Below are 18,460 nucleotides of genomic sequence, written 5' to 3'. Positions count from 1 at the left end.
TTTTCATACAAATTAAGAAAGTTTTTAGGAAAGTGATTTTTATAAATCAATTTCTAATTTACCCTTATTTAATGAATATTTTAATAGAATAAAAAAATTGTACAAGCAGTTAATGATATTAATTTAATAAGGATAAATTGATAAAATAATAAGAGATAACACTACTATATATATATTTTGGACAGATGAAAAAGAAGTGTAGCCTAAATGAGTTGGACAGTGGAATATAAACTTAAATATGTTTTTGGTATACATTAATTTCACACGTTTTAGAACTGAATCCAAATAACCTGAATCGTATATGCCCTCAATTCCAATTCCGACATGGAATCAAAATCAAAACCTGTTGTTATTTTGATTCACGGTTTGAAGAAAACCATATTCATCGGATCACATACATAAAATAGTCAAGCCATAAGTTTAGGTTGCGTTTACTTGCCTTGATGGAAAATAACATAATTAATACTGACTAATCATATGTTTAGTTGAAAAATTGAAAATCATTAGGGCATGTACAAGGGGCGAGGAAGCCCAGCATGAAGTGGGCTTCCTCGCCCCACTTCATCTTCTCGCCCCTCCAAGGGGCGAGAATCTCGCACCCGGATGTTATCCGCGTGCGAGGAAGATGCGGGCCCCATCTTTTTTTATTATTTTTTTAATTTTTTTTTAATTTATTCAAACGGCTTTCTTCTTTTTTCTTTTTTATTTTTACTTTTTTTATTTCTTTTTTTTTTAAAATTGCATGGTGAGATTAATCTGGCCGTTGGAGATCCAACGGTCCAGATTAATCTGACCTTTTAAATCATTAAAAATTAAAAATATTAATAATTAAAAAATTATTTAATTTTTTTAAAAAAATAAAAAATTCCAAAAAACCTCCAACGGCTAGTAACGGCTGTATTTTTCAATCTTCTATATATATTCTTCATTACTCCTTGATAAATCATCAACTTCTACTACATTTTTATTCTACAAAAAAAATCTTCTTCTTTGATTTCATTCAATCCAAATTCGAAAATGAATCCATGGAACAATGATGATCTTAATTCTCCTCCACCAAACTTTTCGCAATTCAATACCCAGTGGATTGGTCTTTCTCAATCGCAATACTCCGACGAGCAAATGTTGAGTCACATGTTCAATCAAACTCAATTTTTCCAAAATCCAAACGAAGTCTCTCCTTCTATTTTCGAAACTACATCCTCAAAATCAAAAAGAAAAGAAAAACAAGTTGTTGCTGCAAGTGGGGGTGACGCCATCACGAGGAAAAAATGGTTGAAAGATGAAGATGAACGTCTTGCAAAGGCATGGTGCAACGCGTCTACCAATCCGGCACTTGGAAATGACCAAAGCAATGCTAGTTTTTGGGGAATGGTTGAAAAAGAATATAATCAAGAGTTGCCAATAAGATGGAAAGTTCGTTCTAGGGACAACATGCGCCAACATTTTCAAGATCTTGCAAAACGAGTTTTCGCTTTTCAAAACAAAATGAGCGAAATAGAAGCCCTCAACCAAAGTGAATCGTCATTTGAAATGAAGGTATTTTTAAAATTTTATCACAATGTTTTATTCTACTTTGATAGTAAAAAAATTGCTAAATTATTATTTTTAATTAGTATGCTCAAGCTCAAACAATGTTTGAGAGAGATTGTGGAACCGCATGGTCCGACGAAAAAACTTGGTTAGTCCTTAAGGATCAACCGAAATGGAGGATATGTTTGTTAGCAAAATACGAAGGCGATGCGACAAATGCGACCAAAAAGCTGAAAAATATTGATGGTGAATCATCTCCATCTCCTTTCTCCACTCCCACTGATACGCCTACAGCCGATGAAGGAAATGACGTGCAAGAAGTGGAGAAAACCATTAGACCAATGGGAAGAAAGGCTTTCAAAGCGAACATGAAAGGATCTGGCTCAAAAAATTTCATGACAGATTTGTATGCAAAAACGCGTGAGGAGCAAACAAGATTTTATGAAATTGAGGATACGAAAATTTCTATGGCAAGAGAGCATTATGCAAAAATTGAGGAACAGATGTCCAAAAAGCACGAAATAGAGTTGAGGAAGCAAGAAATGAAGGAAAGGAAACAAGCGATGAAAGAGATGTAGGCTGAGAGAGAGCAAGAAAATCGAATCATGGAAAAAGATATTAATGATCCAAACATGAATGATGTGCAACGTGAATATTTTACGAAGATGCAACAAGCAATTCTTCGTAAAAGATTTGTGCAGTAATTTATTTTGTTGTTGGTATTGCTTTAATTATTTGTACTTTTTAAAATTTCTTAATTTCGTGTATTTTGAATTTTTTGTAATATTTAAATTTTAATTATGTGTAATTTTAATTTCTTTTAATTTATGCAAATTTATTTTGTGTTTAAATAAAAATATATATTTAATAAAATAAAAAATTAATATTTCAACATCATCTCTACAACATCATCTCACCCTCGCAGAACCAAGCAATGAAGTTATCATCGCTGACATCATCAAGCAATGAAGTTACCAACTTCCTCACACCAACTTCATCTCACCCTTGAACATGCTCTTATAAATCCATAAGTCCGTTAATAATAGGATTTACAAATGATTCTTAATCCAAATTTTAGAAGGGATTATAAATTTGTGCACGGTGAAAAGAGAGAAAAAAAATCAATCCTAAATTTAATCCATCAAACTAAACATATTATTATTTTTTTCAAAACCACTTCATATCCTATCAAATTATAATAATAATCACATTTTAATATATCCTTGCACAATCTTATCTTTCAAAGTAAACGCAGGTACTAATGAAACAATCAACTTTGAATCACAAAATATCATAATATAATATATATTTTTACAAATACTTTAAAAATATTTTTAGATTCTGTTTAGAATTTTAGACATGTACTTATAAAACGTTTTTATAAAGTATTTTTTTAAAAAAATTTTATAAAACATTTTAAAGTTGTTTTAAGAATAATTAAATATGTGTTTGAACAATTATTCTATAAAAAATATTTTAACATTTCAAAAGTCACGTTATTCATCTTTATTCTTTATCTTCCATAGTTCCATTATAAAACATATAAAAATATCTTTCAAGTGTTCTTTAAACACTATACTTGAAGAACACTTTTTTAAAAATATTTTACAAAAATCTTATCCAAACACATACTTTAATTCTTTCCCCTTATAAAACACAAAAAAAGTTTTTAAAAGTACACATCCAAACAAAAACTTACAGTGTGTTTGGACGTCTAAAAAATGGAATTTGGATTTTAAATCCATGGAATTGAAATTTCATTTTGGTGTTTGAAAAAAAGTTACAATATATTTTGGAATTTGATAGTATAAAATTTGGATAAATGATATTTAGTAAATAAATTATGAAGAAAACTAAAAATTTATTAGTAAAGTATATATATAAATTTATTATTAAAATTAATTTAATTGTTTTATAAACTCAAATCCCGTGAAATGCCGTGAAATCCGACCAATTTTGTCAAGATTTCATTTAACTAAGTAAATACTATGAAATCCCATCAAATACCAATCCCGTTTTGAAATCTCGTCTTACCAAACACTAAATAGTATTTTCAATTCCAAATTCTACCAAATCTCGTCTAAATATATAAGTTAAAAAAAAAACTTAACATACGTGTTTTATAAAATAGTTGTCCAAATACATATTTATTCTTAATATAAATTCTAATTTTTTTTTATAAAAATGTTTTTTTTAAAAAATATTTTATAAAAATGTTTTATTCGTACTTAACAAAACGGAACCAGTAGCCAGATACGTACAAAACTTGATTCCACATGCAACTATATCCAGGGACAGCCAGAAAATTTTATTAGTCGTGATGAAATTTCATTGTTGTTACTTTCAAAACACCATTAAAATAAATATTAATAGTAAAAGAATTTTTATTGAATAATTGCATATGCAGATCGAATGGACTGGTATTTTTTTTCTTTAATTAAATTGAATTGTTAATTTTTTTTTAAAAAAAAACTTGTATTTAAGAATTAGTATGACTAAATTAAAAGGGCAAGATACTAATTATTAAAGAAAAAATTTTCTTAAGAGAATAGAGGTAAGGAGAAGAAGTTTGGAGAAATTGAGAGCAGGCCGTCGCATCGACTACCCACCCTTTGACTCCACCCCTGACTAATAAATCAATAAGCAAATTAGTTCATATACCATTAGCTCAATCGAAATCAGAGACGAATAGAGTTTGAGTGGACTTAAATTTAATGTGATAAATTATATATTATTACAAGAAATTATAATATATGTATATATATATATATATATAACAAAAAGTTCATTACATTATACTATTAAAAAAAATAGAAATTTGTTTTTGAGCTCATATGTTTGTTTCTTTACGATTTTGGTCATCTATGTTGTCATATTTCAATTTTAGTCTGTCAGCTTTGTTTTTTTCAATTTTATTCCTTTTTCAACTTTACAATGACATGAAAACAATGTTGATGTGTATAATGTCACACCAGCACTTTTCATAAAAAGATACCATAATAGCCAAAAAAATAAAAAAAAAATTGGAGAAAAGAGTGAAGTTTGATACATGAGGTTGTGCGCTAGAATTAAGATGATGGGCTGGGCTTCGAGTGTGAAAAAGGTTAGTTTTAGTGGACTAAGTAAAAAACATACATAACTAATAACAAATATTTGGGGTGAGCTACAGTTTTGGACTGACCTGAGCTAGATCCGTCCTTGATCGAAATGAAGAAGGAAAAAGAATCATTCGGTGGCATAATTTAGTAATAATCGAATTTCATCTCTTTGTTTTTGTACCAAAAGAAAGAAAAAAAAATCATATCCCCATCACCTAAGTTTTGTTCAATTTTTGAGCAAAAATCAAGAGAAAAACGAGGGAAAGAGATTCAAAATTTAATAATAATAAAAGAAACAAACAAAGAACAACAATGGATGAAATTGTGTAGAGACCTCTACAAGGAAAGTGGTAAAGTTTTAGTAAAGGAATGATTGAGTAACCAAAAGAAGGAAGACCTACTTTTGAAGAACTATAATTGAGGAATGGGGGTATCATTACTATTTCATCAAAGACACCATATGACATGTTACCAAACATTATGTGTTTCCTATCGGATTTTGCGGTTTCGAGAAGGTCCACAATCATCAAAACTCGAGGGAAAAAAATTAAAAAATGCTACATATATACATTGAGTTATACGTTGGGTTAAATTACAAAATTATCTCTCCATTTTATTTGAAAAAACTCTTTCCAAAATACATTAACGATCGATATTTATGTAATTTCAAATGCAACGTGTAACCCAATGTGTAATACAAAGATCTTTCAAAATAATATAATATATATCGTCAAAAATTTATTTGTATACCATTCAAAACAAACTAAAATACATATCATGCATTTCTTGGGGGTCCAATTTGGCCATCATCTCCCCAGCTTTTGCCACCATACTTTGTACCATAAAGTTTCTTTAATGCATAATAATTCATATCTTTATTTGATTGGAACTTTTTACTTGACTGGTGCTACGGTGCCCTCTATAAATCGAGTATCCATCATGCATGTTGCATGTGAACGTACACAAAGCCTTCCATATTCTTTGTCCCATTTTTCTTGCAAACTCAGAAAAAGACCCCAAAAAGATATCATAAAAAGTTACTGAAAAAGAGATCGGGTGAAAGGTAATAAAAATATACTCTAGCTAGGTAAAAATAATAAGAATAATAATAATTTTTAGGTGCATAAAAATAAAAAAAATGATCATCATGATGATCATTCACCAGAGGCTTTTAAATGATGAAAGCAACTACTCCAACCTTCGCGTCCCCAAACCGACGGGCAATAGAGAGGATATTCGTCTAGAAAACTCGTCGATGATCATCGCGTGCTATTTGAATTTTTGTATGTGCGAGAGGTTTATAAACTAGCTAGTATAAGTACGAATTCATAGTTGGATTGGATTTTTTTGTATAATAATTAATAATATATGCCCTCCATGACAAGAAAATGCATCAATTACTTGGTGGAATCGCATTCCACGGTTTGTGTGACAACTTTGCAGAGAATGTAACTAATTTCGTTGGGGTGTCAATTTTCAATGGAAGAATTGATTCATGATTCAGACAAGTTCCTTTGCTTGCGGGGTTGATTCAAGGCACAGTAATTTTGCAATCATGTAAAAGATAAAAATTACAACTTATTTACCAAACAACAACAAAAAAAAAACAAGTACAACGATGACAATTATGCATCACAAATTACTTTTGTGGATGGTATGATGGTCTTGTCCATTTCAGACCGCAATAACTGATCATTTGCCCCTTTGTTGAAATAGAAATGAAACTTGAAATAGAAATGGAACATCACATGTAACTTGCACAATTTTTTAATTTTTGGTCTTGTTATCTACTATAATACACAACTCGTAATTTTTTCACTTTAGTTTTTTTTTTTAAATGGAGTGTTGATGTGACATCAGATCACATGTTAGTAATATTCGACACCATATCAGAGCTCCGTTGAAAAAATGTATAAAACTGAAAGAAAAAAATTAGTAAATTAAGGCACCGTTCTGTTCATCATATTACTAATATATGTATAACTCATCCTATCTCATCCCACGTTTTTCTCATCATATTATTTATGTATATATTAACTATTTATTTTACATCAATCAAATAATTAATTATTTATCTCACATCAATCAAATCATTGAATTTAATTAAATTACTATATTTCCCCTTATAAATAATATAAATTTTATTTTATTTATTGTTAAAATGACAAAATAGTCATTTAACATTTTTTATATAAAATTTAATCAATCAAATCAAATATACTATAATTTATCAATCAAATCCAATGCTATTTTAACTATCATTTTTTATTTATTTTTTATTACATTATATTACTCATCTATATATTACTTATATCATACCTTAAACCAAACGGTGCCTAAGAATTTAAAACCTTGAACTGAAAGACCAAAAATGAAAAACATGAAAATTATATGACCACAATCATTATTTTCCATGCACCATTACTATAAACTCCAAAAAGTGATCATATTAAGTTATAAATGTTAATAGGAGGTGATCATAAAATTATCTCATGTGCAATGAATTTCTCGTATATGTTCATGATGATATAATATTGTCTACATAAGTTCTCATGAATTTATATATATATATATATATATATATATATATATATATACTAACCCACGAATTTTTTCGTGTATTTCCTATACGTGAATTTTGTTTGAATTCCCAACATTACACAATCAATTTCGCTGATAATTTAAATTTAATCATTTTCGTGGAGTGACGTCGACTCAAGCGACACATAAACGATAGGAGGTACAAGCCCTGATCGACACAACTTACAGGTCATAACCAAAGCAAGTTGATTGACTAGCATTTTCTCTTGGTGGGGGCAACGCCAACAACCCGCAGGCTCTATCTTCATGGAGATTTGAGTTCCAAAGTGTTTCTTAAGAACTAAATTTCAAATTTCTTGTCTCTTCTGATGTTGACACCAGAATACTAAGCTAGATCTTATTATTTGCTCCTCATCCACCACAAGAAAAAAAAAAAAAAGGGAATTAGGATTCTTCAAACTCAAGCCTTCGAAGGTGGACCCAAGATTATTTTAGACGAGGAGACAAATCCAAGATTTTGGATTGCCAAACTTGAAATATTTCAAAAAATTATGAAGAATTCTATGCTTTTCATTTATATATATATAAATATATGGGTTCATGAATCTTGAAATGATTATAACAAGCCATTAATAATGAGCAAATTCTTGTTCCATAACTGATTCGATAATTAAATACAAAACTATCAACAAGAATGAGTTTTATCTTCCCAAGAAATTTCAGCAGTTTTCTGATCTCCATAATGGACACTTCCTATTTTGTTCTATGAAGTCTAAAGTTGAAATACAAATAAACTTACATAAACAGGTACATAATCAACAATGTAATGAATCCTACATGACCAAGAATCCTGCAAGAGTCAAAAGACTAAAAAAAGAAAAAAAAAAAAAAAACCTATATTGATGATGTTTCTGCAAGAGCCTCATTAATCATTTCCTCATCCCCGACACCGACGTTGCCGAAAAGCTCGGAATCCTTCTCTTCCGAGCCGGGGAAATCCCGTCTCTCGAGCCTTGAATTAGCGGCAACAAAAACCAGCTTCTGAGCCCTCTCCAAGCCTAATCTTGGTTCCTCCCTCTCACAAAACAGTCTTTGGAACGAAAAATCGCCTTTCATCGCAGACGATGTCGCGTGAAGAAAAAGAAGCCTCACAGCTACTTTACTTAAAGATTTGAACTCTTTTAAGCAAGTTTCCCAAACAAGCCTACTACTTGAAGGATTAGCAATCTTCATTTTCCCCGTTGCACGATCCGGCTGCTTCACCTGGACCGCCTGAGCGTAGAGGGGATCTAGCCCTTCTGCCCTCCATTTCATAAGTTCCATCAATGCAATGTGAACTTCCTCCCTTGGAACTAGGCGTGTTATAAGCTCGTCTACGTCCTTTTCTTGCTCTGGCGTCAAGAACTTGAAACAGGGAAGGTACTTGCCGCTTGAATTCCTCGCCAAGTAAAACGGATCGAGAATGAATGCCGCGGACCATGCTGGGTGATATGTTTTCTTGAATCGCCTTTCGAGTGCCTTCCCCACAGGTTCTTCGGGGAAATTGTGCTTGGTGCACCAGTTCTTCACTTTATCCCTTAGTTCATCCCAAAGAGGGAGACATTGCCCCAGTAACGGCCTCTCGGACTCGATTTCTTCGCTCATTGCCACGATCAACTTCACTAGTGCATGAGCTGCCTCCACATCGTGCCAGAACCCAACGTCCCGGATAATATCAGCAACTTCCCTAGCCGTAAAGTCCTCTAAATATACAACTCTAAATGAATCTTCCAATACCACTAGATGTAGAATTCGTGAACAGCTCAGTATATCTTCCAACATAGTAATGAAAGGACTAAAGTTCTTCCCAATGTCAAATCTAGAAGAAGGGACACTAATGAACCAAGAAAACTCGTACCCTTGAAGCCTAAACTTATGTAAACTACTTCTAACCTGCGGCATAGAATTAACCAAATTCGCAATTTTCATACAAGATTCGCCTACATTCCTAAACAATGGAAGTTCTCTATACAGGTCCTTGATCAAACTCAAGAATCCCTGGAGGAGACAAGATACATTCACCATCCAATGATTCTGGAGTTCTAAATTTGCCAATGCTTTCGCTTTATACTTATCCGAAACGATCCCTACACATTTATTCGTGTTATAATTACCACAGATTCCTCGTACCGTTTCCCACAAAATTTCCTCTGCGTATTGCGGAGGCACGGTGCTACCATTCGAGCACACGGTCTTGTGAAATACCCGAGTTCCATTAGGAAGATTCACGGTGAAGTTAACCAAACAATTTTCACCATCGTCACAAGTTTTGGTACTCTTCCATCCATGAGACGCAACCTGAAAGAATGGTGCATCCCTGATTCTAGCTTCTGACTCCATTCTTGCAACCTCAAACTTAGAATCCAGCCTCGCGTATAAGAATTCCCTTCGTGACACTGCAGGCAATCCCACCTGGTTGAGAAAATCCTTAAACTTGGGGTGTTCCAGGCTGGAAAACGAAACCGACCCCGATAACTCATAGAACCAATCTGCCAAAATATCGAACGATGTCTCGACTTGTTCGTTGGTCAATGCCGGACAAGGCGAGGCTTTCGGGCTTCTGAGCCTTTTAACGCTATCTTCCAGCAATGCCAATGGCCCCAAATCTTCCTTCCCACCGGACAAAACGGGCTGCTTCGGGCACGAATCCGGCATACAAGCGAAGCCCGTTTTAATCCCCAACCGAGATGAATCAACCATACTAATAGGATACACGTCCGGTATAACACCTTGCTGATGCTGCGAGCCTCTCTTTCGATGATTCTGCTGCGAAGGAGGCGAAGCCAACGGCGGTAACTGCGAAATTGGCATCAACATCAAGTTAAAATTGGGGCAGGTCCCTCTTTTCAAATGCTCGGAGGCAGTCCTCGATGGGTTTGAAGCAGAGAACGCAGCATCACAAAGAGTGCATTTCAATTTCACAGCTTTGGGGGAGTTGGTCTCAGGATTCTTGATCAAGATAGGCTCGAGATGTGCCCAATACCAAGCCCCTTTCCCTTTGACCGCCTTCGTACGGACAGTCAACAATCCTTCATATCTCTTGCTCAACGCCATCGCCGCCAAATCTTCCCCCGACGCCGCCATCGAGTTCAAATTCTCACTGGACATGACCGGAAAGTTTTCTCCTTGGAGTCCAAAATCCAAAATCCGGTGGCGGGTAGTTGATTTCTCAGTAAAAAATAAAAAGAAAAGAAAAAACAAGACGACCTTTTTTTTTTCTTTATAGTGGGTCAGTCAGTAGTAGTTCAAAAACAACTAGGTGAGATTTCGGTTCGGGTAATTTCACCAAACTTCCATTCGAAACGAACCTCCCCCAAGAAATCTGTTCCGAACACGACGTGGGTTTCCGGCTTCCGGCGCCGCCGTCACTATCCCACCGACGGCCGGCATTCCCACAGCTGGTGGACAGATTTAAACTCGAAAGAATCGCCGAAAAAAAGCCAGGAATTGAAAGGGAATTGGGAGAGATTTGTATTTGTAGAGAAAAGGAGGAATGATGGAGGTGTTCCTCTTGTGGCTGTTGGTGAAGAAGAAAAATGGAGGACTGCTTTATTACATAATATTTTATTAACTTTTTTGGTATGCTGACGTTATTTAAAAAAAAAAGTATTATATTCCTGGTACCACGTGCTAAATATGGCGCGTGTGAGGAATCCGCGAATAAAGGTTGCGAATTTGTCAACAGCCCGGGACATTGGAGTGGGCCCCACTTTCAATTAGCCAATAGAATTGACTGATTAGTCAACATTACAATTGGTTTGGTGACATGGAAACCAGTCCACGTTTATTATGTTTTTTTTTTTTTTTTATTAAAGAGAAAAAATTTTGTTTATAACAATTGGTATTAGACTCGTATGTTTGATCGATTCATTCCACCGTCCATACCCAAAAGATTTCATCCAACGGTGGTAAAGGAGATACGTATAGTTTTTGCCGTGCTGTCTCGGACATTATATCACATGAAAAAATGATGTAACTACTTTTTCTTGTAATTTTTGGATCAAATGTTTATGACATCGGTCATATGTTTACATTGATTTAAGCATTATTGATCATGATACATAACGATCTTCTTTCCTGCTTTATCACTCGACAAATTCGAATGTAGTCATAAATAGATATTCAGAGTACACATGCATATAAGAGTGATCCATCGATATTGGTGCATGGCACGAGCCCTCATTGAAGCACACTATGAAAATATAACTCTAATCTCAAGTTCTAGTGAAAAAAATGCTTTCGCTATAATCAAAATTTTAAAAATCGCGAAGTATGACAAAGCGTTACGATCAAATTTCAAGCTTCACAAGCTTAAGCGAGTTTAGAACAAGCTTAAGCGTGAAAAAATATTTTTATTTTGATATAATTTTAGTTATATTAATTTAATTAATACAATAAATAACATATAAAAATAAATATTTTAAGAATAAGTACATAATTTTTCAGTTATAAAAAACATAAGTCTCAAAATAATAAATTATTTAGAATAAAATTTTTGTGTTAGGTCGAGTTTTATCTCTTAGTCACAAAGAACGAAAATGTATGAAGTAAATATAATTTTGATGTATTTACGTTTTTTTTTTAAAAAAAACTTATATTATTATATATTTATTACTTAAACTAAAAATTAAAAGCTAAAAATATTTATAAATAAAAAATTGTTTTAAATATTATTTTAAAAAAAATTATGTTTTTCAAGATTTTTCGTGCTTTTTTTGCGTTTAATATAATCAACCAAAGAGTTAATCGTTTTTTTCACTTTTTTTTCAAAACGAATCATTTTATTCACACTTAATCATGTTTAAGCGACGATTTTTCACGTTTTATAAATACCGGACAATAGTAGCTTTTTTCATCTTCAAGGGAAGCAGAGAGCTCCGCTCGACTTGAAAGTCAATATTTCTTGCCTTTCAAAATCGATTATGCCTTCAAATTAAAAAAAAATGATTATGCCTTCAAATAAAAAAATTATTGATTATGCCTTTTTAAAAAAAATGATTTTGCCTTAAAAGATTTGAAATGGGTTCGATTCTATAATAATTAATACATTTATGACTTGTTCTTCTTCTAAGTTCTAATGCTTTTTCCATTATTATGTCATGACCGTATGTGTTTTAGTTTTTTCTTTTACTTCTATCATAAGCCATACAATTATTTTATTAAAAGTAATATTGTTTCCACTAATTATTTTTAATCTGTCCAAATAAATTCTATACTTCGATAGAATTATATGATTTTTTTTCCCACAATTTTGAACGAGTAGTTAAAGTTTAAATCTAAATTTTCCATTTTTTCGACTTTCGATTTCTAGTTTTTAGAGTGTGCTTTATATATAATTGTTATTTAATATGACCTTTATTCGTATTAAATATATTTTTTCAATATATTTATTTAGGAAAAATTATTAAAAGAATATAATTATATGGGCTACTTTCAACCACAACTAAAATAAAGTTGATAAACCATCAGAATTTGTCAAAAATAATATTAATAAACCAGCAGAAGATTCCAATTTCATGAACTGAACTAAAAAAAGTAACAAATCCCAGTTTCATACATATAAAATACAAGTTTTACACAACAGAAGAAAAACTCACAAGAAATGCAAGGATACCAGAAGTCACTCCTACACTACAGTCGCCTAAACAAGAAACAGAATAACTTCTAATCGTGCTCGACTTTGCTCTGTAACGACGAGGAGTCTTCGCTTAGTAAAAGGGTCAGAAGAAGTGAGCCTAAGGCTTTCTAAACCTAAGATAATGATAGGCAAATGGTATATGATCAGCAAGTTATTCACTGGCTTTGCTCTCCCGAATCTTCACCTGTTAGTGAACGATTGTTGTCAATGTCGGTAATCTTGGAACCTGGAATGGAGTTCAAAGAAGCCAAGTTGTAGTTCCCATGGAAGGAAATGGAACTGGTCGGATTTGGCTTCGGCCCATTATAGGCTGCTTGATATCTTTCTTCAGCGATAGGGTTACTGGAGGAGGGTCCGAATGTTATCGTGTTCTCGTATCTTGGTTTCTTGGGCTTCTGCTCTTGCTGATGTCCGGGAAGAAAACTGCCAATCACAACCTGTTGCATTCAAAAGGTTTAAAAGTTATTCAAACCTCAAAAATCAACAGGAACAGAATGTTTTCACGAATACTTCCTACGCAAATAACGACATAGGTTGGTGCACGAGGAAGTTGTAATATCCCGTCCATCATTGGAGTTCAAATGACGATTTAAAATCTGTTTCACTTATACGTGACATATTAAACTACCAATGCTCATTCTTACCATCTATTAGGCAAAAAGCCACAAAAATTACATTTGACAATAATTCTCAAACCTGAACAGAGCCTGCAGCCACTAGCATGCCAGCTAGACCTCCCCCCAGAACACGGCCATCCGGTCCGGCCAGAGAGATGCTCATTCCACCAGATCTACTTTTTGTCAATCCATCATCGTTCAGAATAAACGATCCAGTCAACGAAAGAATCTCGAAATTCCCCTGTAGAGTGAACACCCATGTTATTTAAAACTAGGGCATCGCGTCCTGTATAAGATTCTTGATAGTGATGGATGAAATAATCATGTAGCCAAAAATTTCACCGTAAGTGGGCGAAAGTAAACCACAAAAAACTCGGAATGGGAGGCGAAATCATATGATCAATTACACAAGGCCACTACCTCATAGGTCAAAGTACCGCCAGATGAATTAGGCTGCCGCAGTGTAACATTTGAGATAGCGCCATTAGCAGCAAGAATGCAAATGGCCCTAGATCCTTGCTGAGAGAAGGATAGTATCTTCATACTAACATCCTGAAACAGGTAAAAATATATAAAATTTAGCCAAAAATAAAATGGGACGTGAGACCCCCGATGCAACAAGTGGGATTGGTGTCCATTTAAGCATCAACATGGCTCATTTGAGCTCTTCGAAACACATGTATGTGGGCATGCATGAGTGACTTGCTATATGTTAATTGATTTAAGTTGGATGATTCGTAGTCCAAATGTAGTTTTTCCAAATGCCATAGCCAATAATCGGAATTGTAAATATACTCAGAGGAAACTTCGTACGAGATATCGAGATTAAAGCATGCCATTATCAAGTTGGAACATATGCCTTGGAAAATAATAACATCACCTAGCTGCTAAATTATGATTACTACTCCACAATTTTAAGAACTTCTATGGGATTTTAAAATAAATAAACTTTCTAAAATCAATCAGAATTAAAAGAAAACATGTACTAGAAAGAGGAACAGCTTTCTTGGGATATATAACAAATACCTCGCCTGCATTAACAGTGATTACATGGGGTGTAAAACTTCCACCTCCAGAATAACCCATCGTCCCCCCTACAAAATATTAAAAAATTATAGGTATTAAATCATGGATCATTCAAATATAAAATATCTTAGCAAGCAACTACTGCAAGTTAATATTTCTGTGTCTGTGAGTACAAATAATATTCACATACTATGGCTATATGGCTAGCATAAGTTACAAGATCGAAAATCACTAAAACTATTTTCACAAGTTCCACACCAACTGCACTAACAAAATACAAGATCTCCACCGATCGTGCAAGGATAATGGAAGTCCAAATTTTTTCCCCCTCGCCCTTTGGATCTTGCAGTCCATTTACACGTGATGGTGCGAAATCTACCATCGATCATCAAAAAAACATGGAAAAAAAAACAACTTTCTGAGAGAGGTGCTTTAATGTTAACGATCCTGCATTACCAGGTTAATCCTGTGTTTCTCAAAAGCCCAAGTCCACCTGTACCATGAACCAGATCCACATATTTTTCTACCATTTTCTTGATTCTTACACCACCATTCATGCACAATTGCACACAACAATTATACAGTAAAAAGACATATGCTTGTTCTGTGACATCAGCTAAAAAGAAGAAGTCATTAATAAACGAAATTGATTCTCAACAAATATCAGCATATATATTTCCACATTTTAAACGTGACACTGACACTTGTTTTATGTTTTATACGTATAAACTTGACCCCATAGCACAGAACAAAATAGCAGAGAGCAGCACAATGAAAAAAGAAGATATATAGATCTAATTTCTCAACACTTGTAGCCAACAGATTTATCAGTGGTTTCCAAATTTTATGCTTATTTTTCTCCCACAAGATTTTCATTTTCCACCCCCATCGAATATTAATAAACGTCCCACTTCTCTCTATCACAACTCTAGCCCAAAATCTTGGGTCCACCTTTGACATTCAACCAAAATAATAGCAGCAGATCTCACATACACACACTCACACACACACATACACACAAATTTCATACGTTTCTTTACAAACCAACAAATATAATTTCGATGCCGAAAATGGGTACCCGGAGTTTCGAATTTTGACTTCTTTTTCTTCTTGAAAGAGTCAACTCTTCCACCCAAACTCTGATTCCATGCGGAATAATCGCCAGTGAGTGGAATCGAAGCCGATATAGGCATAGGTGACAGTGCCACAATAGAACCATCTGGCGCATACTTTCTTGGCCTTCCCCTCTTCTTCTTCGTCACCTCTCCGGCCGCCGGTGCCGTCACACTTGCCGGCGGAGCTTCCGACGCCGGCGGAGCAGTGGATCCCCCAAATTGGCTCGAATTTTCCACCATAGGCTCGACCCTGAAGCTTTGAGGAGCTTCGTCACCTCTCACTGCAACTCCAGAGCCCATTAATCCTTCTTTATCCTCCATTAATACACTAAAGTATATCAGACACCTACAAAATCCTTAAACCCCAGAAGATTCTCGGAACTAAACTCACTAAATATGACAAAGATCGTGTCTTTTTCACCTCAAACACGCAGGACTAACTGAGAAAACCACCAAACAAAATTTACCCCAAAGTAGAAATTTTAAGAGCACCACAAGGTAAAACTTGAATTACCCAGAAAATCTTACAAAAAATCCAGTTCAGGAACTCGGACAATCTTGTAATCAAAGATTCAGGCTTAAAAATTCCAAGATCATCCCAGTACACCAGAAGCTCCGCTGCAGGAAAATGCGGGGTAAAATTTTCAAAAATATATATATTTTTTAAATTTCTGCCATTACAGAGCAAGATCAGAACTGTATCCGTGAAATTGGGAAAAAAAATTCAAAATTTTGGTTGGTGTCCGAATTTTTTTTAGATGTAAAAATTAGGGTTTTGCAAGAAAAGGCTGATAATAATAATGAAAAATAAGCAAAGTTGGAGAATATTAGGAATTTAAATAATTATGAATCAATTAAATAATAGAAAAATTAATTAGGTGAGTGGCAATATTTAAATTCAAAATTCAAATTATTAATTGTGGTTAACAAAATGGTTTCAAATCCGTCTCGGAAATTTCATAAATGGGATTTAAAAATATGCAAAGTTAATGGATTTTAAATATAAAAGATTATAAAATTTCTGTAAATTCTTTTTTTATTTGGAAAAGGCAATTTAATTATTTAAAGCTGTAAAGCAATTGTGGCTTGTATTTCAATATTTTCAACCTTTGACCAGTTCTCTGTCTTATTTTTTAAAATTATTTTTATTTTTATTTTTTAATTAATTTTACGAGAGAAGTTCTTTGTCTTTTAGGTCAATAAAAGTTGACATATTTGAAAAGATTCATCTTGCAATGATCGATTCATTTGAGGGGAAAATTCTCAAACTACCACTCATAACCTTCTCACTTTTGAGCTTTAGTTTTTAAATACATTTTCTTAATACATATTATCAATGTCGTTAACATGGATGAATGTTATTGGATATGATATAAAAAATTACGTGATTGTGAAAATATTTAAGTTTCGTCTAGAATACGGGAATAATGATATTGATAAACAATAATGATAGGTTACACCTAAAAATTCAACTGGGCCTGAGCCCAATCATGAAGGTCCACTCCAAATATTTGTGAGGCCCAAGCTTATTTAAATATTATATATATTTAATTCAAGCAGGCCCTGAATTCTACAAAATCCCATAAGAGGCTCGAGCCCGTGAAACACTCCGAATATCTATAAATAGCTCAAGTCACCTCATTATTAAGGTACACAGTTTCTTAAGCACTATATCGCTCTACTCTCGATTATTATTCCTTGAGTAATAACTGACTTGAGCGTCGGAGTGCCTTCGCCGGGAACCCTCCCGGCTCCTCTGATTTTGTTTTGTGACGTAGGAACAACCCACCGAAGATCTCCACCGGGAACATACAAGGATCTGTTGATACTCCGAACTTTGCGGAAGCAACGTGTCATATACAAGTGATTTTTGGCTTCATCAGCTTGGCGCCGTCTGTGGGAACCCGTTCACTACGTCATTGAGAACACATATTACTTCAAAAATGTCTCAAGGAAATGTTAACAATGGAAACGCACCGCCGAGTATTACTCTCACCCGTGAAGACTTGACTGCGCTAATGGAAAACACAGCCGCACTCGCAGCAAAAGATGCAGTTGCTCAGTACCTAGAAACCCGCAAGCGCAAAAGCAGCAAGAAAAAGGCTCAGACTGAAGGCTCGTCATCTCTTGACCCTAATAACGGAGACCCAAATAAAGATAAATCTAAAGTGAATGATAAAGATCAAGGGGGGACCAAGAAAAATACTACTCAGAAAGACGGTGAAGCAAGTGTTCACACAGTTCATGACATTTGTGGCGAAAACAAGATCACTAATCCAGCTCGGAAGGATGGATCTCGCACACATGTAACTGGAGAGAATATGTCCGCAATTTTGCCGTCACGCCGAAGCCCCTTCACTGATGACATATTATCTGAAGCATTACCAAAGGGAGTCAAAATCCCCAGCTTACCTGAGTTCGATGGAACGAGTGACCCCCAAGACCATATTGACAAATTCTACGCGAAAGCGGATTTGTATGATATCACAGATGCGGCATACTGTAAAATTTTCCGAACAACATTATCAGGAAGAGCACTCACATGGTTCAACAAGTTACCCTCTGGATCTATTGCTAATTTGGAGCAACTTACTGACTGCTTCATCCAGCAATTCTCAATTAACAAAAAATACCCAAAAACACCAGCATATTTGTTCACAGTCATTCAAAAAGAAGGAGAATGTTTGAGGGACTATGTTCGGCGATTTACTCATGCGGTGCACGAAGTCTTACACGTGAACCATGATTTGTTAGCTGGAATAATGCAGCAAAACTTGCGTCATCGGAAGTTCAAGGAATCAATAGCGGGAAGGCCGCCCAAAAACCTAGAGGAATTACTGGAAAGAGCTGAGA

The 18,460-nt window shown here is 34.2% G+C and overlaps 2 protein-coding genes across 2 annotated transcripts; both read right to left on the bottom strand.

Annotated features, from left to right (window-relative positions):
- Window positions 1–7,842: 7,842 nt before the first annotated feature.
- LOC140864552 (uncharacterized) lies at window positions 7,843–10,744 on the bottom strand. Its single transcript, XM_073268810.1, has one exon. The coding sequence runs from the start codon at window positions 10,317–10,319 to the stop codon at window positions 8,067–8,069; it is 2,253 nt and encodes a 750-aa protein (XP_073124911.1). The 5' UTR covers window positions 10,320–10,744; the 3' UTR covers window positions 7,843–8,066.
- A 1,958-nt stretch (window positions 10,745–12,702) lies between these two features.
- Window positions 12,703–16,417, bottom strand: LOC140863211 (AT-hook motif nuclear-localized protein 1-like). Its single transcript, XM_073266488.1, has 5 exons — window positions 15,571–16,417; window positions 14,493–14,560; window positions 13,887–14,018; window positions 13,546–13,707; window positions 12,703–13,286 (listed from the first exon to the last, which is right to left on the bottom strand). Exons 1-5 carry the CDS (start codon window positions 15,926–15,928, stop codon window positions 13,005–13,007), a joined length of 1,002 nt encoding a protein of 333 aa, XP_073122589.1. The 5' UTR covers window positions 15,929–16,417; the 3' UTR covers window positions 12,703–13,004.
- Window positions 16,418–18,460: the final 2,043 nt, after the last annotated feature.

Source organism: Henckelia pumila, chromosome 4 (genome assembly GCF_033568475.1).
Source record: "Henckelia pumila isolate YLH828 chromosome 4, ASM3356847v2, whole genome shotgun sequence".
Taxonomy (NCBI): domain Eukaryota; kingdom Viridiplantae; phylum Streptophyta; class Magnoliopsida; order Lamiales; family Gesneriaceae; genus Henckelia; species Henckelia pumila.
Note: the sequence above shows the minus strand (reverse complement) of the source record. Positions and strands in the feature narration are given on the sequence as shown.

What these genes read in the sequence shown, in the direction of transcription:
- LOC140864552 (XM_073268810.1), bottom strand. Translation starts at nt 10,319, where the DNA reads ATGTCCAGTGAGAATTTGAACTCGATGGCGGCGTCGGGGGAAGATTTG.
- LOC140863211 (XM_073266488.1), bottom strand. Translation starts at nt 15,928, where the DNA reads ATGGAGGATAAAGAAGGATTAATGGGCTCTGGAGTTGCAGTGAGAGGT. An exon ending in TCACTGTTAATGCAGGCGAG is followed by an intron (nt 14,019 to 14,492) that starts GTATTTGTTATA and finishes TACCTGTTTCAG; the next exon opens with GATGTTAGTATGAAGATACT. An exon ending in GCGGTACTTTGACCTATGAG is followed by an intron (nt 13,708 to 13,886) that starts GTAGTGGCCTTG and finishes TTCACTCTACAG; the next exon opens with GGGAATTTCGAGATTCTTTC.